Source organism: Narcine bancroftii, chromosome 4, assembly GCF_036971445.1.
Source record: "Narcine bancroftii isolate sNarBan1 chromosome 4, sNarBan1.hap1, whole genome shotgun sequence".
Classification (NCBI taxonomy): Eukaryota; Metazoa; Chordata; class Chondrichthyes; order Torpediniformes; family Narcinidae; genus Narcine; species Narcine bancroftii.
In genome coordinates, this window is record NC_091472.1 from 104642692 (window position 1) to 104667926 (window position 25235).

Genomic DNA, 25235 nt, shown 5'->3' on the forward strand with positions numbered 1-25235 from the left:
TGATTGTGGACTTCAGGAGGACAAAGGTCAACCATTCTCCACAGCACATCAATGGCTCCATCGTGAAAAGAGTGGAGAGCATAAAGTTCCTTGGTGTGCTCCAAACAGATGGCTTATCCTGAACCCACAACACCTCCTCATTAGTCAGGAAGGTGCAGCAGCACCTACACTTACCAAGGAGGTTGAGTAGGGCAAGGCTACTGGCTCCCATCTCGACAACATTCTGAGAGTGTCCTGTCTGGCTGCATCATTACATGGTATGGTGGCTGCAAAGCGTCAGACCACTCAACACAGAGGTCCATTAAAATGGCCAAGAAGATCACTGGGGTCTCCCTTTATTCTATTTACAACATTCACCAGGAGCTTTAAAGAATTATCGAGGAACCCTACCATCTAGCACATGGTATCTTTGACCTCCTATCATCAGGAAGGAGGGACAGGAGCATCAAAATCAGGACTACCAGGCTAGAAGATATCTCCACCTCAAAGGATGTGAGATTGAAGAACAGTCTCCTGTAACCTTGGGTCTCTGATAAATGAAACTAATTATTTATACATATATATATCTACAGATTATATATATCTATATATCTATATAGATATATATTTATCTATCTATATAGATATATATTTATCTATATATATATAGATAGATATATATCTATATCTATCTATATATCTATATCTATCTATATATCTATATCTATATATCTATATCTATATATCTATATCTATATATCTATATCTATATATCTATATCTATATATCTATATCTATATATCTATATCTATATATCTATATATCTATATCTATATATCTATATCTATATAGATATAGATATATAGATATTCATGCATGCTGGATTTGTGGCTCACTGTTTTCTCTCATTGTACAGGTATATGTACATTCAGATGGCAATAAACTTGAACTTGAGTGAAATGAAAAGAACCATCAATTAGCTCCAAGCAAGGGAATCATGATACCAATGGTCATGGGGTGCATTCAGGAGCCTGATGGCTGCAGAGAAGAAACTGTCTTTAAGCCTGCTGGAGCACACTTTCACATTTTGAGTCTTCTCACCAATGAGAGGAGAGAGAAGAACACGTGTCGGGGTGAGACGGGCCTTGTCTAGGCAGCGGGAGAGTCAGATGGAGTTCACAGAGAGGAGGGAAGTGGACGTGGTGTTCTGAGTTGCATTTATCACCTTCTGCAGCTTCTTCTGATCTTCAGCAGAGCAGCTGCCATCCCATGCTGTGATACATTCAGTAATTCTGCTTTTGAGTGTGCACCTGAGAGATTGTTGAGGGACAAGGGGGGATGTGCAGAACGTCCTTAGTCTTCTGAAAAAGTTGGTGCATTGATGTGCTTTCTTAATCTTTTCCCTGAACCGATCATTCAAGATATTTACTCATGAGAACTTGAAGCTGCCTATTCTTTCACTTCAGCACCATTATTTTGTACATTTCAATGAAATCATCTCTCACTCTACTTAGCTTGGGAGCAAAGGCCCAGTTTGCTTCATCTCTCCTAATCTGCTATCCCAGGGATCAATCTGGTAAATCTTGCCCATCCTTCTATTTGAGTCTGTCCTTCCTTGGGTAGAGAGATCGGAACTTAGAGAAATATTCCAGATTCAATTTCATCATCTATCTGATTGCTCAAGGGATTAAGTTAAGTGAACGTGTAGGTAAAGGTCAAGATACCTAGTTTAATTACAGAGGTGGCTGAATGGGCTGAAATTGTCTGCTATTGCTTGACAGCATCAAAGCAGGAAAACACCCCCACCACAAACTTCCAATCAAGGAGGAGAAGCCTGGGAGAAGACCCTTCAGGGTAGGAAACAGAGGACCAGTGCAGGGCATGGCAGGCGAAGGCCTGACACTAGGCCATTGGCTGCTGGAAACCAGCTTCTGGGAACCAGGCACCGTGACTGGGATCCATGAGGGTGCCAATGGCGAGCAGGGCTCCTGTAGGGCTTCGGGCATGGACAGCTTCCTTAACATATCAGGGGTTTGGAACCAGAGGCCAAGGAGGGTGCCTCAGACACTTGGAGCAGGGGTTCACTGCTGGACTGGATAGGAGGTTACGGGGGGTGCAGGAGGTGGCAGCATCGGAGGATGTGCCAGAATCCACAGATTTCATTCCAAAACTGATAGGTCTGTCCACGGCCAAACCAAGGCCGCATGTAAATTGGAGTTGGAAGAGGGGGCCTTTTTATAAGGAACAGCACTCACTAACTAAAGGGCATTATCATCGACTTCTGCAATTTCTGTTAACCTCCCTCCCTTGAGATTCCCTATCCTTCAATCTCCTTTCCCCCAATCACCTTCCCTTCCTTCTACTATCAGAGAGCTGCCCTCTCCTCCATCACTTTTCAACTTTCTGCCCTCCCATCTACATCCTCATCAGTTATCCTGTGTTCCACCACTGCCCCTTCTTCCCTCCTCTCCGCGCTCCCAGCCTTTTAATTCAGGTGCATGTGTGTCTTCCCTTCCACCTGACGAAGGGCCTAGGCTCTTTACTTCTTATGGATGTTGCATGAAAGACATTTACACACTCGATGCAGGCAAAAGGCAATAAACATTGTGAAGGATTCCACGCACCCCTCACGTAAACTGTTCTCCCTTCTGCCATCTGGTAGGAGGTACTGCAGCACTCGGGCCCTTATCTACAGATTGGGCAAGAGCTTTTCCCCCAAGCCATCAGACTCCTGAATTCCCAGAACATTTGGTAATTGGGTCCCAAGGATTGCTAATGCACAAGTTTTAATATTTTAAATGTGTTGAACTTCTATTCTCATTTATATTGATGTAAATATGCTCCGTGGTCCTGGAGAAATGCCATCTCATCTTTGCCATGTGAGCATGGCATAAACGATAAATAAAGGTGACTTGACCTGCTGAGTTTCTCCTGGAAGACAGAGTACCTTTTGATCTCTTTCTTGTCTTGATAGGATTACTGGCCAAACAAAGGAAAATCATTTTTGTGTATTATTTGTACATGACACTAAATGGAATCTTGAACTCTCTAATGTGCCCATGTATACAGTGCATCTGATGCCATTGCATAATTGATGGAGAGAGGATTTCAGTTAGTAGAGGCATGGCGCAGCTCAATGTTGCTGCATACACAGTGCTCACCTGCAGCTGCACCATCTCTGACTCCTTCGTGGCTCGGTCCAATTTCCTCCCCTTGTGGAGGTCGACCTTGCTCTCCATGTTGGAGAGCCACGTGTCCACCTGCTGGAACATCTTTTCCAGGCGTGTTAGCATGTTCAGGGTAGCATTGGCTTTCTCCTTTGCCTCGCAGAGCCTTCGCTGGTAGAGTTGCCAGTCGTGCTGAGCTGACTCAAGAAGGCGGTCCTCCACATATGTTGACCCGGACAGGGTCACCTTCTCCTGAGCCCGAAGGGCAGTACTCATTAGAGTCTGGCCCTCAGTGCATCGCCTCTCTAAGTCCTGTGGAACAATAGTGAAGGGTGTTAATCAGAGAACATAGGTGCAGGATGTAACTTCAGTAGTATAATTTTCTAGCCTTTGCTCCATATCACTTGACCCCTTTAGCCAAAAGGGCCACATCCAACACCCTTCTGAATATATTGAGTGAATCAACCGCAAAAACATTTGTGGTCGGTAGTTCCACAAGTACACAACTCTCTGAATGGAAAGTTTCTCCTCGTCTCAGTCCTAAGTGGCTTCTCCCTTCTCTTTAGACTGTGACTCCTTGTTCTGGATTTCCCCAACATTGGAAGCATTCTTCCTGCATCCAGCTTGTCCAGTCCTGTCAGAATTTTATATGTCTCTCATTCTTCCAATCAGTATAACCCTAGTCTATCCAGTCTTTCTTCATGCATCAGTCTTGCCATCCCATTGGGCTCCCTCAATAGCATGTATGTCCTTCCTCAGATTATGAGACAAAATCCGTAAAATTATACAAGACAGCAGAGGTCCTTAGGGTATTTCAAAAGAATGAACTGTGTTATTAATATTAAACAAGTTTTGAGACAGCCACGATACTTACTCCTCATCAGAATAATAAAAAACAAAAAAATGGTGGAAACACCAGCAGGGCCTACAGCATCTGTGGAGGGAGGAACAGGGTTAGCATCTCTGGGCAAAGACCTTTTGTTACAAGTGGGAAGGATGTTAATATCAAATTGTGGTGAATAGGACAAAAAGACTATCTCTGAAGAGTGAGACCAGAGATGACCTGGCCACTGGTCATTGGGGGCATTCAGGGAGAGGCATATTATGTTCACAGAAGCTACAAAATGTGGGGCTGTTAGAGAGAGCAAAAATGCAGATGATTTAATAGTTGCAAAATGCAGAGCTGTGGACACACCCCAGCCTGAGAAAATCGCCCAACTCAGACTACTGTTGATCCAGGTGCTGTGACCAAATAACCTGGGATGACACATCAGTCCAGTACCAGGGAAGGCTGGACAATCAGGAACAGAGTCATTCAGGTGAGGCACTAAACAAAGCCCTGCCTTCTTAGTCAGCCATGAAAGATGCAGATCAGATGACATACAAGAGACTGCAGATATGAGAGACTGTTAGGGTGGGGGGGGGGGGGGGGTGTGATGTGCAATGAGTGGAAACACAGGCTACCAACTACCAGTGCTGGAATCTGATCAGAAGAGAAGATGATCATGGTGATTAATGGAAGCTATTGGGATAGAGGAGATGGAGAAATTGGATCATATGTAATCCAATGGGCAGAAGAGGATAGGTGACAGAGCAGGGGGGTTGGTAAAGGGAACAAATATAGGAGGAGTGAGGGGACAGAGGAAAGAACAGAATAGCTTGGAAGAACAGAGAGGGGACTCATTATCCTGAAATTGGAATATTCTATGTTCACACCATTGCCTGTACGGTAGCCTGCCCAGGTGCTGTTCCACTAGTTTATGCTGGTCCTCACTCTGGCAGAGGGCGCAGCCCAAGATGAACCAAAAATCGAACATTAATCCATCGGGAGTAGTGCCCTCGATACTTCCCTGTTTCTGGGGCAATGCCTCAAGTTACATTGTAAGAGAACAGAGAACATTTGTGGGACCTTCCTGTGCATAATCTGGCTACTACTCAAAATGCTACCATTGTGTCAATAGAGAAAAAAAACTTCAATGGCTGTGAAATTAATTTCCTGAACTCAAGGGAACGAACTCTGTAAAGTCTACTTTTTACCTCCAGGTCCCGAAGTGTATTTTCAAGGGTCGCGACGTTGTTCCCCAGGTGTGAACAGCAACACAACTTCTCCTTCTCCTGCTCCAGCCACTCATCAAATGACTTCAGGCCCTGCTGGTACTCTTGGTGAAGTGCCACCAGTTCCTCTGCCCTTCTGGTGCCCTCCTGTAAGCCAAAGGGATGAGTTTCGGAAGTTCACTGGAAAGGACCACTACTCGGCAGGCTCATCAAATGAAGACCACGTCGGGGACCTGCCCTCCCCGCGATTGGAGCAGCAACACTCTGGGGAGGTGTGCTGAGATGGAGGCCCCAGGGATAGCTTGTGAAGGGAGGCATGTTGACGCAGTGGTTAGTGCTCTTGCCTCGTACCTCTATCTGTTGGCTGCGAATTGCCGCTTGCTCCTCTCCTCCAGTATGCTCAGTTCCATCCTTCACCTAAACACTCCCCCACTGACTTGACCCCAGCCCCTAAACATGACCACCAGCGTTGACCTTCCCTTACCCAAATTTACAGCCCCAGGTAGCACTGTTGTAAGGACAAAAATAAGCAGACTTCTTCTGGCAGCATCCAAGGCTGCAAAAATAAGTGGCAAGGGTGCGTGCAACTAGAGCAGTCATGTGAATTCACTGTAATTTCTAAATGTGTACAAACTCAAATTAGATCATCCATTAACCTCTTACATCCCCATTTGTTGAAGAGTCTGCAGTTCCCATTGTGGCCTCATTAATCATCTCAGAACTGACAACACTGGAATGGAAACAAGACCTTCCCAACCGTGAGATTCAGCTTAAGAACACTTCAGATACTAGATGCTGTCACCCCAAGTTTGCTCTTTTAACCAATGACTTTGCTTGATCTCTCTGGCCCCAATCCTCCTCCTTTATCCTCTCTCTACCTGTCAACCACTCCTTCCTTCCTCAAGCCTCTTTACTCTTCCATCCTCCTATTGGAGTGCATTTTTCTCAGCCCCTCCCCCAATCACCTCTTAGCCCCTCTTTTCTCTTCCCCCTCCCACCTGCATCCACCCCACCCTTTAATTGGGGTATCCAGTCCTAGTTGTTCTTGAGGAAGGATCTCGGGCAGAAATATTGCCTGCCTATTGCACCCTGGAAATCCCTCTCCACTCACTTAACCCATTGAAGTTTTTTGGGTAACTTTTTGCTTCCATCTATTTATTGTTCCACCTAACTCTTCCATGCACAGTTTGCATCAATAGCAATTTTGAATACAGTGTCTCAAACCTTGGTTTCCCCAAGAAAGGTCAAACATAACTAACATTTCAGGCTTGAGCCCTCCATCAAGGTCTCATCTTTGGGACCAAAAGCTCCTTCTCAGTTGGATGTGAGGATGGCACTTCTCTTTTCTGAAGAGGAGGAGGGGAGTTCTCTTTAATATCCTGATCAGTAGTTATGAGTGATAGAGTTCCACAGCATGGAACTAGGCTCACACGCGCAGCTTGTCCATGCTGAACAATATGCCTTTCTGCTTCAGACTTACTTGCCTGCATTAGGCCCATACCCTCCAACCCCTTCCCATCCATGTGGTTACCTAAGTGTTTCTTCAAGGAAGCTAATAAACCTGACCCCATCACTTTGTCTGGCATATCTCCACTATCATTCCATATCTCCACTATCCTCTGAATGAAGATATGTCCCCTCACATCCCTTCTAAATCTCACCCCTCCGCTCACCTTATAGTTATCCACTTTTTTCTTGTTCTCTCACTCTAGGAAACAAACTGCCATTTGTCTACACCCCTCATGATTTTAGACCTCAGTGTGTCTCCTCGCAACCTCCTATGCTAAAGAAAACAGGCCTAGTTTCTCTTATGATAACTCAACTCCTAATCCTTGCAACAACCTTATAAACCTCTTCTGCACAAGTTTAATATCCTTCCAATAGCTGGATGACTGGAACTGCACACAATATTCCAAGGGTCACTTCACCAATGTCTTGTAAAACTTCAACACTTAATTTCTCAACCAATGAAGGAAAGCATCCCAAACCATCTCTTTAATACTCTGCCTACCCGTGCAGTCATCTTTTCAGAATTAATGATTTAAGATTTAATGCACATTTAATTCCTACTTTGTACTGAGTTTGTTTTGTGCAGCATACCTTTGCCCTGTCTCGCAGATTGCTGAAGCGCTCTTGAAGTTCTTGGAGTTCCAAGCGTGTCACATAATGTTGGGCCATATTTCCCGCTTTGGCCTGGATTGTTTCCAGCAAATGGCTGTGACTCAGGGTGTCTTCATAGAGTAACTGGAAGAGCAGAATCCAGACCAGACTCAGCACACAAAAAGAATCTGTTTTTAGTTCATTCCTGGACAAGTAAAATTATAAAGCTCCCATGGCTTTCAAATACCTCAGGTCAGTGGGATGGAAACTGGCCTGAAGATAGCAGATCATCCAGTTGAATTGAACATTGGAAAATCAGGGTGCCATCTGTAAAGTATCAGCCCAGTTTCCTGATCTTCACCAGGATCAGATGGTCCAAATGGCCCACAAGGGAGGCACAACTCTTCCCTTAATGTACTTCACGATTTCAAAGGTTGCTTTCTGGACAGATGAATGATCAAATGAAATGGACCAGTAATCTAGATAGCTAGACTTGTAATCCACAGAACTAACTGAGTGATCTTGAGAACAGAGCTGGTTATCTCAAGAAAAGACCTGGCAATCTACAGAACAGACCCAGTGGTCTGGAGATCAAAAGATTTGATATAGAGGGAAGACATAATGATTTTTAGAACACTTCCAATAATCTAGAAAAGAAGCCTAGGGATCTAGAGGACAGACCTGGTGATTCAGTGGACAGAGGGAGAGTCATGGGGCTCTAAAGACACCATGTGACCTGGAAAACAGAAATGGTAATCTTCACAGCAGACCCAGTGAACTGGAGAAGAAACCCAGGGGATCTTGAGGATAAACCTAATGATCTAGTGAATAGTCCTGGTGATCTAAAGAAGCAAAAGATGCCTTCTCTGTCACTGTTTCAGTTATAGAATGGGAAAGGCACTAGTGGCTCTGTATTAGAATACTCAAGAAGTCCCTGATGGTTTAATGAGCATGTTGAATACGTCCAAACCAAGCCCATTAAGGTCCCCGATAGTTGGCTGGGTGTGTTGAGTGGACTGGAAAATATTATGTCTAGTAGTTCACCATATACCTGGGATGAAGAGAAAAATTGTGCTCTGTTTCTGCCCCACATCATTAGCTGGTGATCTCAAGTACAGATCCAAGGATCTAGAGAAGAAACCCAGGGATCTAGAGAAGAAACCCAGGTTTTGGAGAAAATAATGTCAATTGTACAATAAATAGATGAACCCATGGTACCAGTGAGGTGACCATGGTGCTGATGAGCTCTTGGAAAATTCTGAACGATTCACCATTCTTTTTGGTGAGGTAACGCTATCATTATGATCTTTATGTGATGCCAGTTCCAACAACTCCATGATTGACTTCTGAAGTGGCCTAGCAAGCCACCCAGGTGGATTATAACAGCCATACTAAAGTGGTCCACCACCATCTTCTCAAAACAACAGGAGATGGTGTTACTTCAGCAAGAAAAATGAATACATTAAAACACAAAACTACTCATCCAGTTTTACCCTCTTCCAATCATTCCCTCCCTTCCTCAAGCATCTTCTGTTTCTTTCTTCTCTCATGGTGAATGAAGGACAGTCCCCATTGGTCCTCACAAAACTTTGCCTTTGTCCCTATTGGTGCATTGGACACCCATGCCTGAAGTTCCAGCAGGCATTCAGAAGACAGCCAACATCAGAAAAGGCCCCCATCTCCTTGATCACAACCTTTTCTCACTTTTACCTTCAGACAAAAGTCCAGTACCTCTTGGTTCAAAACATTTTTTTCCCCACAGCCATCAAGCTCCCTGTGCTACTTTAACCAGAAACTGTCCTATAACCAACAAAAGACCTGCCTGCACTGTCAAAACCACTCTTTTTTTTCTTGCCCTACTGTAACTGGAAATATCTATTATTTATATATACATACCAGAGTAATTTAATATATACCATTTGAACTTTTATTTTACTACATTAGTTGTTTGGCTGCAGCAAGTTGGAATTTCGGTGCATTTGTACATTGTACTTATGTGTTTGACAATAAACTCATTGTCATTATCACCAGCTAATGATGAGGGGCAGAAACAGAGCACAATTTTTCTCTTCATCCCAGGTATATGGTGAACTACTAGACATAATGTTGTCCAGTCCACTCAACATATTCAGCCAACTATCAGGTACCTTAATGGGCTTGGTTTGGACATATTCAATGTGCTCATTAAACCATCAGGGACTTCTTGAGCATTCTAATACAGAGCCACTAGTGCCTGTTCATTTCTTCTTTATTCCTCCTTAAATTTGAATTTTAAAAATACTGCCTGAGAATCTGGAAAATCTGAAAATTCAGACTGACCCATTCCCCAAGCAGTCCAAATTTTTGTACTTCTACTGTAAATGTTTATAGACCCCCATGTCCTATTTGCTTCATCAGTTGGTTGGTAAACTTTCAAGCCACCTTCAGAGTTGCTCATTTACCCATCATTGGATGTGCTTTTCAGGGAACCACTGGGCACAGAGCAAATTGGCTTGATGGTAAATAGAAGCAAGTCCTTTCCATCACATTCTCAGACTCATGTTCTCTACTCTTCATCTGACTTCACCGCTGATATGTTCACCAGCTCACTAGTCTGAAGCATTAAAGTATCTGCAGGCTTCCTGGTTTAACTCTGCCAGGTGTTGATGCATTCCTGTCAGTGGAGCTTGGACCTGCCAAGCCCTGGATGAAAGGTATGCCTGTCTTTGACCTCCCACTCACCTTGGCTTTGCCCAGTCCTGTGGCCTTGTCTCTAATTTCTGCACATTGTCTTTCAGAAGCCTTCAGCTCTCCCTCCATGCGATCCATCCAGCTCAGGAACTGCCGCACATCATCCTGGTAACTGGTCCACTGAGATAATGCAGCTTCCAGTTGGCTAAGTGCAGAATGAAAGAACATATCGTTTAGATATGTTATTGGTACAAAATATCAGAAAGGTTAACAACTCATAAAATCCATCTTGAATTATAATGGATGCAAAGTGTTTTGACCATGTCTTGTAAATGTAGCTAGAGCCTGATTTACAGTCCCACACCTTCTTATGATAGCAAAGAAACTCAGAACACAACCCATCAGAGAAACAGGCTTGGCCCATCTAGTCTGTGCCAAACTATTCTGCCTAGCCCTATTGACTAGAACACAACCCAGCACAGAAACACGCTTGGCCCATCTAGTCTGTGCCAAACTATTTTGCCTAGCCCTATTGACTAGAACACAACCCAGCACAGAAACACGCTTGGCCCATCTAGTCTGTGCCAAACTATTCTGCCGAGCCCTATTGACTAGAACACAACCCAGCACAGAAACACGCTTGGCCCATCTAGTCTGTGCCACACTATTCTGCCGAGCCCTATTGACTAGAACACAACCCAGCACAGAAACACGCTTGGCCCATCTAGTCTGTGCCAAACTATTCTGCCGAGCCCTATTGACTAGAACACAACCCAGCACAGAAACAGGTTTGGCCCATCTAGTCTGTGCCAAACTATTCTGCCGAGCCCTATTGACTAGAACACAACCCAGCACAGAAACAGGTTTGGCCCATCTAGTCTGTGCCAAACTATTCTGCCGAGCCCTATTGACTAGAACACAACCCAGCACAGAAACAGGTTTGGCCCATCTAGTCTGTGCCAAACTATTCTGCCTAGCCCTATTGACTTGCACCTGGACCATAGACCTCCATAACTCTTCCATCCATGTACCAATCCAAATATTTCTTAAATAAAAAAATTGAGCTTGCATTGATCTCTCCAGTTGGCAGGTTGTTCCTCATTCTCATCACTCTCTATCTCCACCCAACCTCCGTGGAAAAAGCCTCTTGCATTGACTATCTGTATCCCTCATAATTTTGTACACCTCTATCAATTTCTGACCAGAGAATAAAGTCCTAACCTGTTTAACCTTTCCCTGTAACTCAACCCCCAGTAACATCCTTCGAACTCTTCTCTGCACTATTTCAATCTTATTGATGCATTTCCTCTAGTTAGGTGACCATAACAGAACACAATGACTCCAGATGAAAGTCATGGGATTCACCTGAGGATGATACTCAAGGCACCTTTTGAATGATTCCATCCTGAGGTGAGGGGACTTCAAAGTCAATCTCCACAGTAATTTTCTGGAATGAAATCCATCCACGGTCTGACAAATAGTCAGATCTGGAAACCTTTCTCCCTAAAACTCTCAGGCTCCAGGCCACATTCTCTGATTGATGCAAGTACACTCCTGATATCAAACACGCTTGCAGTTCCTGAACTCTGCATAATGCTCTGTGGATTAACTGTGTGTGTGCTTGTACTTATGCCTTGTATGCTAGTGTAGTCCTCACAGTGGACATGCATCACAAACTATTCTGCCGAGCCCTATTGACTAGAACACAACCCAGCACAGAAACACACTTGGCCCATCTAGTCTGTGCCAAACTATTCTGCCTAGCCCTATTGACTAGAACACAACCCAGCACAGAAACACGCTTGGCCCATCTGGTCTGTGCCAAACTATTCTGCCGAGCCCTATTGACTAGAACACAACCCAGCACAGAAACACGCTTGGCCCATCTAGTCTGTGCCACACTATTCTGCCGAGCCCTATTGACGAGAACACAACCCAGCACAGAAACACGCTTGGCCCATCTAGTCTGTGCCAAACTATTCTGCCGAGCCCTATTGACTAGAACACAACCCAGCACAGAAACACGCTTGGCCCATCTAGTCTGTGCCAAACTATTCTGCCGAGCCCTATTGACTAGAACACAACACAGCACAGAAACACGCTTGGCCCATCTAGTCTGTGCCAAACTATTCTGCCGAGCCCTATTGACTAGAACACAACCCAGCACAGAAACAGGCTTGGCCCATCTAGTCTGTGCCAAACTATTCTGCCGAGCCCTATTGACTAGAACACAACCCAGCACAGAAACACGCTTGGCCCATCTAGTCTGTGCCACACTATTCTGCCGAGCCCTATTGACTAGAACACAACCCAGCACAGAAACACGCTTGGCCCATCTAGTCTGTGCCAAACTATTCTGCCGAGCCCTATTGACTAGAACACAACCCAGCACAGAAACAGGTTTGGCCCATCTAGTCTGTGCTAAACTATTCTGCCGAGCCCTATTGACTAGAACACAACCCAGCACAGAAACAGATTTGGCCCATCTAGTCTGTGCCAAACTATTCTGCCTAGCCCTATTGACTAGAACACAACCCAGCACAGAAACAGGTTTGGCCCATCTAGTCTGTGCCAAACTATTCTGCCTAGCCCTATTGACTTGCACCTGGACCATAGACCTCCATAACTCTTCCATCCATGTACCAATCCAAATATTTCTTAAATAAAAAAATTGAGCTTGCATTGATCTCTCCAGTTGGCAGGTTGTTCCTCATTCTTATCACTCTCTATCTCCACCCAACCTACGTGGAAAAAGCCTCTTGCATTGACTATCTGTATCCCTCATAATTTTGTACACCTCTATCAATTTCTGACCAGAGAATAAAGTCCTAACCTGTTTAACCTTTCCCTGTAACTCAACCCCCAGTAACATCCTTCGAACTCTTCTCTGCACTATTTCAATCTTATTGATGCATTTCCTCTAGTTAGGTGACCATAACAGAACACAATGACTCCAGATGAAAGTCATGGGATTCACCTGAGGATGATACTCAAGGCACCTTTTGAATGATTCCATCCTGAGGTGAGGGGACTTCAAAGTCAATCTCCACAGTAATTTTCTGGAATGAAATCCATCCATGGTCTGACAAATAGTCAGATCTGGAAACCTTTCTCCCTAAAACTCTCAGGCTCCAGGCCACATTCTCTGATTGATGCAAGTACACTCCTGATATCAAACACGCTTGCAGTTCCTGAACTCTGCATCATGCTCTGTGGATTAACTGTGTGTGTGCTTGTACTTATGCCTTGTATGTTAGTGTAGTCCTCACAGTGGACATGCATCACAAACTATTCTGCCGAGCCCTATTGACTGGAACACAACCCAGCACAGAAACACACTTGGCCCATCTAGTCTGTGCCAAACTATTCTGCCTAGCCCTATTGACTAGAACACAACCCAGAACAGAAACACGCTTGGCCCATCTAGTCTGTGCCAAACTATTCTGCCGAGCCCTATTGACTAGAACACAACCCAGCACAGAAACAGGCTTGGCCCATCTAGTCTGTGCCAAACTATTCTGCCTAGCCCTATTGACTAGAACACAACCCAGCACAGAAACACGCTTGGCCCATCTAGTCTGTGCCAAACTATTCTGCCGAGCCCTATTGACGAGAACACAACCCAGCACAGAAACACGCTTGGCCCATCTAGTCTGTGCCAAACTATTCTGCCGAGCCCTATTGACTAGAACACAACCCAGCACAGAAACACGCTTGGCCCATCTAGTCTGTGCCAAACTATTCTGCCGAGCCCTATTGACTAGAACACAACCCAGCACAGAAACACGCTTGGCCCATCTAGTCTGTGCCAAACTATTCTGCCGAGCCCTATTGACTAGAACACAACCCAGCACAGAAACACGCTTGGCCCATCTAGTCTGTGCCAAACTATTCTGCCGAGCCCTATTGACTAGAACACAACCCAGCACAGAAACACGCTTGGCCCATCTAGTCTGTGCCAAACTATTCTGCCGAGCCCTATTGACTAGAACACAACCCAGCACAGAAACACGCTTGGCCCATCTAGTCTGTGCCAAACTATTCTGCCGAGCCCTATTGACTAGAACACAACCCAGCACAGAAACACGCTTGGCCCATCTAGTCTATGCCAAACTATTCTGCCGAGCCCTATTGACTAGAACACAACCCAGCACAGAAACACGCTTGGCCCATCTAGTCTGTGCCAAACTATTCTGCCGAGCCCTATTGACTAGAACACAACCCAGCACAGAAACACGCTTGGCCCATCTAGTCTGTGCCAAACTATTCTGCCGAGCCCTATTGACTAGAACACAACCCAGCACAGAAACAGGCTTGGCCCATCTAGTCTGTGCCAAACTATTCTGCCTAGCCCTATTGACTAGAACACAACCCAGCACAGAAACACGCTTGGCCCATCTAGTCTGTGCCAAACTATTCTGCCGAGCCCTGTTGACTAGAACACAACCCAGCACAGAAACACGCTTGGCCCATCTAGTCTGTGCCAAACTATTCTGCCGAGCCCTATTGACTAGAACACAACCCAGCACAGAAACACGCTTGGCCCATCTAGTCTGTGCCAAACTATTCTGCCGAGCCCTATTGACTAGAACACAACCCAGCACAGAAACACGCTTGGCCCATCTAGTCTGTGCCAAACTATTCTGCCGAGCCCTATTGACTAGAACACAACCCAGCACAGAAACACGCTTGGCCCATCTAGTCTGTGCCAAACTATTCTGCCGAGCCCTATTGACTAGAACACAACCCAGCACAGAAACACGCTTGGCCCATCTAGTCTGTGCCAAACTATTCTGCCGAGCCCTATTGACTAGAACACAACCCAGCACAGAAACACGCTTGGCCCATCTAGTCTGTGCCAAACTATTCTGCCGAGCCCTATTGACTAGAACACAACCCAGCACAGAAACACGCTTGGCCCATCTAGTCTGTGCCAAACTATTCTGCCGAGCCCTATTGACTAGAACACAACCCAGCACAGAAACAGGCTTGGGCCATCTAGTCTGTGCCACACTATTCTGCCTAGCCCTATTGACTAGAACACAACCCAGCACAGAAACAGGCTTGGCCCATCTAGTCTGTGCCAAACTATTCTGCCGAGCCCTATTGACTAGAACACAACCCAGCACAGAAACACGCTTGGCCCATCTAGTCTGTGCCAAACTATTCTGCCGAGCCCTATTGACTAGAACACAACCCAGCACAGAAACACGCTTGGCCCATCTAGTCTGTGCCAAACTATTCTGCCGAGCCCTATTGACTAGAACACAACCCAGCACAGAAACACGCTTGGCCCATCTAGTCTGTGCCAAACTATTCTGCCGAGCCCTATTGACTAGAACACAACCCAGCACAGAAACAGGCTTGGGCCATCTAGTCTGTGCCACACTATTCTGCCTAGCCCTATTGACTAGAACACAACCCAGCACAGAAACACGCTTGGCCCATCTAGTCTGTGCCAAACTATTCTGCCGAGCCCTATTGACTAGAACACAACCCAGCACAGAAACACGCTTGGCCCATCTAGTCTGTGCCAAACTATTCTGCCGAGCCCTGTTGACTAGAACACAACCCAGCACAGAAACACGCTTGGCCCATCTAGTCTGTGCCAAACTATTCTGCCGAGCCCTATTGACTAGAACACAACCCAGCACAGAAACACGCTTGGCCCATCTAGTCTGTGCCAAACTATTCTGCCGAGCCCTATTGACTAGAACACAACCCAGCACAGAAACACGCTTGGCCCATCTAGTCTGTGCCAAACTATTCTGCCGAGCCCTATTGACTAGAACACAACCCAGCACAGAAACACGCTTGGCCCATCTAGTCTGTGCCAAACTATTCTGCCGAGCCCTATTGACTAGAACACAACCCAGCACAGAAACACGCTTGGCCCATCTAGTCTGTGCCAAACTATTCTGCCGAGCCCTATTGACTAGAACACGACCCAGCACAGAAACAGGCTTGGGCCATCTAGTCTGTGCCACACTATTCTGCCTAGCCCTATTGACTAGAACACAACCCAGCACAGAAACAGGCTTGGCCCATCTAGTCTGTGCCAAACTATTCTGCCGAGCCCTATTGACTAGAACACAACCCAGCACAGAAACACGCTTGGCCCATCTAGTCTGTGCCAAACTATTCTGCCGAGCCCTATTGACTAGAACACAACCCAGCACAGAAACACGCTTGGCCCATCTAGTCTGTGCCAAACTATTCTGCCTAGCCCTATTGACTAGAACACAACCCAGCACAGAAACACGCTTGGCCCATCTAGTCTGTGCCAAACTGTTCTGCCTAGCCCTATTGACTAGAACACAACCCAGCACAGAAACACGCTTGGCCCATCTAGTCTGTGCCAAACTATTCTGCCGAGCCCTGTTGACTAGAACACAACCCAGCACAGAAACACGCTTGGCCCATCTAGTCTGTGCCAAACTATTCTGCCGAGCCCTATTGACTAGAACACAACCCAGCACAGAAACACGCTTGGCCCATCTAGTCTGTGCCACACTATTCTGCCGAGCCCTATTGACTAGAACACAACCCAGCACAGAAACAGGCTTGTGATGCATCACAAAGTCATCACAGGTACATGGATGGAAGAGTTATGGAGGTCAATGGTCCAGGTGCAAGTCAATAGGGCTAGGCAGAATAATAGTTGGTGTAACAATAACTAATTATCTATGAACCCATAATTTTCTAAGCCTTTAAAATGTTCTATCTCTTACCCCATTACCCTCAGTCTCCTATGCTCCTGGGAGCAAAGACCCAGCCAATCTAGCCTCTCCCCCAGTGAATTCTAATGAATCCTTTCTGCTCCCTTTCCAGCTTCATGTTATCTTTTCTCTAGCTGCATGACCAAAACTGCACACAATGCCCCAGGTGCAGCCTCACCAACATCATGTATGACCTCCCCGATCCATTCTCAATGCCCATACCAATGGAAGCAAGTACACCAAATGCCTTCTTCGCCACCTAGTCTACTTGGGCCACCACTTCCATGGAATTATGAATCTATACCTCCAAATCTCTGATCGACAATACTCCCCAGTGTCAACTTCACCAAGTAGGTCCTGTCCTGGTTTAACCTGCACCTCATACTTATTTGAGTTTTCCATCTTCCATCCCTTAGCCTACATTCCCAATTTATCCAGAGCCTTTGATAACCTTCTTCACTGTCCACCAATTTTTGACTCATCTACGAACTTATTAACCATGCTAATTACATTTTCATCCAAGCCAACCATGATGGTTCAACTGCAATAGTTATTTAGTTTTCCAGTTACCATTTTTTGCTGTTGCTTAGGCTGAGTTTCATGCTGATGTGATCTTCCACATCAATCCAGTGGCTTTGGCTGATTTAATGCAAGTTGCGATCGCCTACAACCCTACTGTGGCTTGGCTGAATTTAATGCATCCATCCTCATCCTATCGCAGCCATGAGGGACTGACCTTTTGCACTGAATGGAGAAGGAAAGAAGTGAGTCCCAGGAGTCTTTCAGATCTTCCATCTGTTTCCCGAGGGTGGGTGCACCCTCAGGAGAAGTGCTCCTCAGCACAGACTCCCCACGAGTCAGCAACATCTTCAGCTGTATCTCCTTCTCCTGTCTGAGTGCCAGGAGAGCCTGTTGAAAGAATGATTAAATTCCAATTAGCACACCTCACAATCTAAATCTGTCTGGAGGAAGTTTTCTAATTAAAGAAATTCAATCACAGAGGTGGTGTCAACAGTGACAAGGTGAGTGACTGTTTCCAATTCCTGGATGTCCTTCAGGAGTCAAGAAGATATAAGATTCCTTCATTTGACATACATAAACTTTGCTTTCATCTGTTTGCGCTGTAAGGATACACACAAAGGCTTCACTAGTCCAGAATGAGAAAGAGAATCCCTTCAGAGACATGGTATCCGTGGATCCCACCATCTCTTGTGCCTCTGTAACCTCCATAGCCACATGACCTTTCGTTTGGTACAGTGATGAACATGAGTACCAGGCATCCCAGTCACCCTCCTGGGCCCTGGTACCCAATATGATCAAGAAGCTGGCAGCACTTGAGGCCCTTTGGGAGTCCTGCTCTCCCTCAACATGCTCACCACTGCTTGGTGTGATCTTCAGCTGCCAAGCCCCTCACTATTCTGTTGCTGTGGTGTCCAACCCTTTGGATCCTCTCCCAGGCTTCTCAAGTATCCATATGGTGAAGTTTTTTTGTCACATTTTCAGATGCACAGATCGAGCGGCACAGAAACAGACGTTTTGGCCCACCGTGTCTGTGGGTAACATTTAATTACCCACTTGCCAGCATTGGGTCTGATAGTCATAGACATATGGCATTCCAGAAGTTTGACCCAGCAATAATGAAAAAATAGAGCCAAGGATATAAATCTGGATAATGTGGGACTTCAGAGAAATTTGGAGGGAAGGATGTTCCTATCCACCAGCTTTACACTTCACTCTTGAGGGTGGAGGTTGCATGTTTGAGAAGGCCTGTTGAGGAAGTCCAAGAGAATGGTGTCCACAGAACAGACTGCAGCCACAGAGCACCAGTGGTGGATTCCTTACCATTAGGAAGTCAATGCCAAAGAATAGTTCCTTTGTGCCCTCAAGCAATGAATATCTGTAGTCATGTTTTGGCCAGTCACATTTTGGGTTCAGTTAACAAGTGGAAGGGTGACAAAGTGAAGAAGGAGGACAGTGGAGCTGATGGGATGCTGTTGGGAATCATCAAGTAACCCATATAACAATTACAGAATAGAAGCAGACCAACTTGGCCCTTCTAGTCCATGCCAAACACTTTTTCCCACCTAACTCCACTGACCTACCCTCAACCCGTAACCCTCCATTCCTTTCCCATCCATATACATATCCAACTTATCCTCCGCCACTTCTTCTGGAAGCTCGATCCACACACCCACCACTCTCTGAGTAAAGAAGTCCCCCCTCATGTTTCCTCTAAACTTTTTCCCCCTAACTCTCAGCTCGTCCTCTTATTTGTATCTTCCCCTTTCTTAAAGGAAAATGCCTTGCCACATCAACTCTACGTATACCCCTAATAATTTTAAATACCTCAATCAAATCCCCTCCCAACTTTCTACACTCCAAAGAATTAAAACCTAACTTATTTAACCTTTCCTTATAACTTAGACCCTACAACCCTGGCAACATTCTAGTAGATCTACTCTGCACTCTCTCCAATTTGTTGATATCTTTCCTATACTTTGGAGACCTAAACTGTACACAATACTCCGTTTGACTTTACCAATGCTTTGTACAATTTTAACCAATGCTTTGTACAATTTTAACGTAACATCCCAGCTCCTATACTCAATGCTCTGATTTATAAAGGCTAACATACCATAAGCTTTCTTCATCACGCTATTCACATGTGACTTCACCATCAGGGAGCTATGTACCATTATTCCTGGATCCCTCTGTTCTACTGCATTCTTCAATGCCCATGTATATCCTATTTTGATTAGCCCTACCAAAATGTAACACCTCACATTTGTTGCATTAATCACCATCTGCCATCTTTCAGCCCACTCTTCTAACTGGCCTAAATCCCTCTGCAAGGTTTGAAACCCTTCCTCACTATCCACAGCTATTTTAGTATCATCTGCATACTTCCTAATCCAATTTACCACCCCATCATCCAGATCATTAATGTACATGACAAACAGTAATGGACCCAATACTGAACCCTGAGGCACACCACTAGTCACTGGCTTCCAATCTGACCAACATTTATCTACCACTACTCTCTGTCATCATCCATTCAACCACTGTTGAATCCATTTTACTACTTCAATGTTAATACCTAATGATTGAACCTTCCTAACTAACCTCGCCTGAGGAATCTTATGAAAGGCCTTACTAAAGTCCATATATACATCCACTGCCTTACCCTCACCAACTTTCCTAGTAATCTCCTTAAAAAAAATTCAATGTTTGTCAAATATGATCTTCCCTTCATAAATCCATGTTGAATGTTTCTAATCAAACCCTACCTATCCAAATATTTATATATACCATCTTTAAGAATAATTTCCATTAACTTACCCACCACTGATGTCAAACGTGGGCCTGAGATACTTTACTTGATACAGGAGGATGCCATTTAGTTGGCAGGACATTGTGCAAGGTAATGGGGACAGAGAAGTGGAGAGATTCAGGGAAACTGTGGAATACATTGCTAAAGACAGCTTCATGGGGATTTATTTCATGAGCATGGAAATTCAAAGCAACAAATTTATGTGAAATGGGGCTGGTGTTTTGTCAAAATACAGTCAGAAAAAGCACACAGTTCTGACCTCCCTGCTATTAAAAAGCATACTTCATATGCTACTGCTGAGTACACCAAATCATTTGAACCATTGATAGGGGAGGAGGGTGTAAAACGAGAAGGTGTTGGTTTAAGGTGAGAGGTGGGGGAAGACCTGAGGGGCAACATTGTCTCACCGAAGGTACTGAGTATGTGAAACAATCTGCCAGAGGAAGTGGCAGTGTCCCCCACTTGACTATCAGACAAAATGCTGGTAAATGGGATCAAAGACATGGCAGGTCAAAGCACCTGCTTCTGAGCAAGGCCTATCAATCAGTTAAGTGAATAAGGTGATTGTGAGAGCATGAGGAAGCACAAAGGGGAAATAGAGGCATGATTTCCCAGGCCGAGTTGGGAAGGTCGTAGATTGTGTAAGAGAACACAGACCATGATCTGTGTGGTGAAGGATAGTGCTGGGAGCTGGGGAAGGGAAAGGAACAATGAGTGTCTGGATGATGTCAGACAGAAGATTCTGTTTGTTCTGATTCAACTCGTTGATGTTTTTAAAAAGGGCTGATATCAGGGGGCTACAATTATCACGAGATCTTGATCAGAGGCTGAGGAATGGCAGACGAAGTTTAATCTGGATAAGTGCAAGCCATTGTAATTTGGTAAATTAAACCAGGGTGGGACTTGCACATTAAGTGGCAGAGACCTGAGGAAAACGCACCAGAGTGACACATGCCTCAAGTACATACTTCCTTGACAGTGGCACACAGGTAAACAAGGGAGCAATGACGGCATTTGACACAGTTGTATTCGTTGATCACTGCATTGCGTATATGAGCAGGGACATAACGTCATGGCTGTACAAGACTTTCATAACACTACATTTGGAATACTGTGTGCAGTTCTGATCATGGAGGAACAGAGAACATTACAGCATAGTACAGGCCCTTCAGCCCATCATATTGTATCAACCTATGGACACCTATTCAACAATTTTTCCTACCTCACACCCATAACCCTCTATTTTTTCTACATCCAGCATGCTAAATACTTAATTGAATTAAAAAGTCAATAAATAAACAACAAAATACAGATAATAAATATTCACAATAATATTTCTGCAAAAAAAATGACAGCAATCAGCAAAATATCCTTTGTGCAACAGAGACTGGTAGCTGTTGGAAAGAAACTATTCTTGAACGTAAGGGTGCTGGACTTCATACTTCTGTTAGACTGGAAATGGGGCCAAAAATTCATGAAATGTTACTGGAAATGGAAGTTTTCAGATATAAGTAGAGGCTAATTTTTTTTTAGAGATACAGAATGTTAACAAGACCTTCCAGCCCATGAGATCGTGCTTTCCAAATAAATCTTTGTGCCAACCTTTAGCCCTGTATGTCATTGGAGGGTGATGGAAACCGGAGCTACTGGAGAAAACACAGGAAGAATGTACAAACTTCCTACAGATAGCAGCAGATTTGAACTTGAGTTGCTGGCGCTGTGTAATAACCTTGTGCTGACCTCTACAATAACCATGCCAACCTACCTAGGATGGGCTGGGACTTTTTTCCATGGAGTTTAGGAGGCTGAGGAGTGACCTTATAGAGGTTTATAAAAATCATGAGGGGCATCGAGGGGCAGATCTCTTCCCAGGTAGGAGAGTCCAAGACAAAAGAGCATAGGTTTAATGTGAGATGGAGGAAACATTTAAAAGGGACCTGAGAGGCAACCTTTTCACGCTGAGAGTGGTACATGTATGGAACAAGCTGCTTTTTTTTAAATTTATTTTTCACACTATAAACCATACTGACCAAAATACATACAGACATTTTTCTCTTTAATATAGAGGGTCATTTTCTCCCCTTTTTCCCCCCTCCCTTCCCTCCCTCCCTCACCCCCACTTCCCATTTATTTAAAGTTCAATCTATAAGATACATTAAACCCGTTAAATAATGGCGTCACTTAATAAAAATAAACAAGAAATTTTTGTCTTTTACTTTTATATACGGAGTCAGTTCATTTCGTTGTCTTCTCCTTCTGTCATTTTAGGTGGTGGAGGTCCGTGGTAGGATTTCTCTATTGTATTTCATGTATGGTTCCCATATTTGTTCGAATATTGTGATGTTATTTCTTAAATTATTTGTCATTTTTTCTAATGGAATACATTCATTTATTTCGCTTGATGAAGTGGTTGAGGCGGGAACCATCATGACATTATGGATAATAGGCAAACCATTTAGGACCGAGATGAGGAGGAATTTCTTTACCCAGAGGGTGGTGAATCTGTGGAATTCATTGCCACAGAGGGCAGTAGAGGCAGGTTCATTAAATATATTTAAGAGGGAATTAGATATATTTCTTCAGTATAAGGGTATTAAAGGTTACTGAGAGAAGGCGGGGACGGGGTACTGAACTTTAAGATCAGCCATGATCTCGTTGAATGGCGGAACAGGCTCGAAGGGTCGAATGACCTACTCCTGCTCCTATCTTCTATGTTTCTATGACATTTAAAAAGCATTTAAACAGGGATAGGAAAGGGTTGGAGAGAGACGGGCCAAGCTCAGATGGGCAACTCGGTTGGCATGAACGATTTTGGCCAAAGGGGTTGCTCATGTGCCATATAGCTCCACAACTTCATGGTTACTTTAAAAGAAAGCAAACAGAAGATTTTCATTCCACGATGGAAATGGTTCCCTTGCATCCCACAACACCGCCTCATTTTCACTCCACTGAAAATTAATATTCTTTGAGTATTCTGTGACAGCTAAATAGGTCACCAGTAGTGAATAAAATACTGAAATAGAAAATAAGTTATCGGCCAGAACAAAAGTTGACATTCAGAATTCCTCTCACTTTTGATCCCAGCATATCAACTGGATCCCTTAGTACACACATACAGGTTGATTCTCTCCTGACAGACTTTTCCTTAAGTGAAACCCTCTGGACAGCGAACTCCAGTTACATTGAACAGATCCAATAACCCCAAATTGTGCAGGACGTGAATGTGTGATCTGGTCCGACACTCCAGATGGGAGAGACAGTCATCTTTTGACTATCTTGTACAGAGCAGGTTTACCAGATGTTGCTTGATTTAGAGGGTATGACCTTAAGCAAGAGATTGGACAAACTTGGTTTGCTTTCTCTGGCACGTACAAATCTGAGACCTGTTAGAGGTTTCTAAAATCATGAGGAGGTATTCATTGGGTGGATAATCAGAAACTTTACCCCAGGGTAAAAGCACACACTAGAGGACGAGCATTTAAAGTATAGTGGAGGAAGTTTAAGGGAGATGTATGGAGCAAATATTTTATACTGAGAGTGGTGGTTGCCTGGAATGGGCTGCCAGGAGCAGAGGTGAAAGCAGATACAATACCGTCTGCACAGTTAGCAAAGCCGTTAGCACAACGTTAACACAGCAGCCCAGGTTCAAATCCAGTGCTGTCTATATGGAATTTTATGTTCTCCCCGTGACCTGTGTGGGTATTTTCCTGGTGCTTTCGTTTCCTCTCACTTTCCAAAAACATATCGAATTGGTGCTAATTGGGCGTAATTTGGGCAGCACCCAGAAGGGCTTTTTACCATGCTGCATTGCTAAATTTTTAAAAAATCAAATTAATTTTAAAATAGTAGCATTTAAGAGGTTTTGAGACAGATACATGGATATGAAGATGATGGAGGTATACCTATCAGGTACAAGCAGCAGATATTTAATTGGATTTGGACATCAGGTTCAGCACAGACATGTGGATTGAAGGGCCTGTTCTTGTGTCTACTGCTCTAGATCCCTCTCTGCCACTCCAGAGGTTCTAAAATATCTCAAGATATTTACCATAAAAGGCGCGTTCTCCCTGTGCCATGGTAAACACATTGCACACAACACCCTCTCGATCTGCTAGCTCTTTGGTTGATTTCCAACCTGGGAACTTGCATTGGGAAAACAAGTCCTGTGCTGATAACAGAACCAATGGAACTCACCTCGACCTTTGCCATCCGGCTGTCGAGCATACTCTTCTCAGCAGTGGGGGTGCAGTAGGATTCGAGCATATGCCTGGCATCAGCCACCCAGTCCTGGAGTCCCTTCAGTCCCTGTGAGAACTGTTGGTGTTCAGTCACAGTCCTCTGAACCCTTAGTGCCTTCTCCTGAAATCCAATAGAAGGACAGAGGCAATCATTGCAAAATCATTTTTCAATTCCATTTAATGTTTTGTTTATGCACAAGCAAGTAGTAAATTCCACCCTGGAACTTTGCCCTCCATCTGAGCCCACAACACATTGTCTGCAATGGTATCCCAGAAGCCAGCTCATCTTCTCACACTGCTCCTTCTGAAAGTCATCCTTGAATCTGTTCCCACCACTCCTTCGAACATGTTTCTGTACCTGAAAACCTGCTGTGAAAAAAACCCTTCATTGTGTCTCTTAGCTTCGGAACAAAACAGATTCCTTTCCAGTCACATTAAACTACTCTAGTTACCAACTCAACTCCCAGGATTCTCATGATTTTCTCCTAGTGGAGTCTGTCATTTTGCAAACTCTGGTGAGCTGGGAAAATTGAGCCCCACTTTCTTCCCGTCTCACACCAACACCGTTGCTTACCTTCTACATGACTTTCTACGAAACCCCATTGGGGCAGTCAACAACAGGATGCAATAATTCCAAATTGTACAGGACACGAGCGCGTGATCTAGTCTGACCCTCCAGCATTGTTGCCAAATCTGATCATCCGTGGCTGATCTACCATCATTGTGAAACCTGAGCCACCTCTTGCTCTTGGGTGATCCCACATAACAGCAATGACAGCAGGGGTAGCCAGTGACTCAAACACTAAGAGCCCCCTAGCAGGTTTATGTATTCTATTTATAACTCATGGTGCCTTTGAAAAGCAGCCAACAAGTTAAAAGACTCATCTCACCCCTGGCCTCACTCTCGTCACACCTTCTCCCATCAGGAAGATTCACAAATGTGAGATCATGCACCACTGGATTCAAAGAGTTTTTC

The 25235-nt window shown here is 44.6% G+C and overlaps 1 protein-coding gene across 15 annotated transcripts in view; it reads right to left on the minus strand.

Annotated features, from left to right (window-relative positions):
- syne1b (spectrin repeat containing, nuclear envelope 1b) overlaps nt 1–25235 on the minus strand; it is a 665691-nt gene that overhangs the window by 327056 nt on the left and 313400 nt on the right. For all 15 annotated transcript variants that reach the window (XM_069932310.1, XM_069932313.1, XM_069932309.1 and 12 more), the window contains 6 exons: nt 24216–24380; nt 17427–17599; nt 10023–10176; nt 7302–7445; nt 5184–5348; nt 3141–3458 (listed from right to left, as the gene is read on the minus strand). In XM_069932310.1, coding sequence (XP_069788411.1) covers nt 3141–3458; nt 5184–5348; nt 7302–7445; nt 10023–10176; nt 17427–17599; nt 24216–24380 — 1119 coding nt within the window. The remainder of the gene's footprint in view (nt 1–3140; nt 3459–5183; nt 5349–7301; nt 7446–10022; nt 10177–17426; nt 17600–24215; nt 24381–25235) is intronic.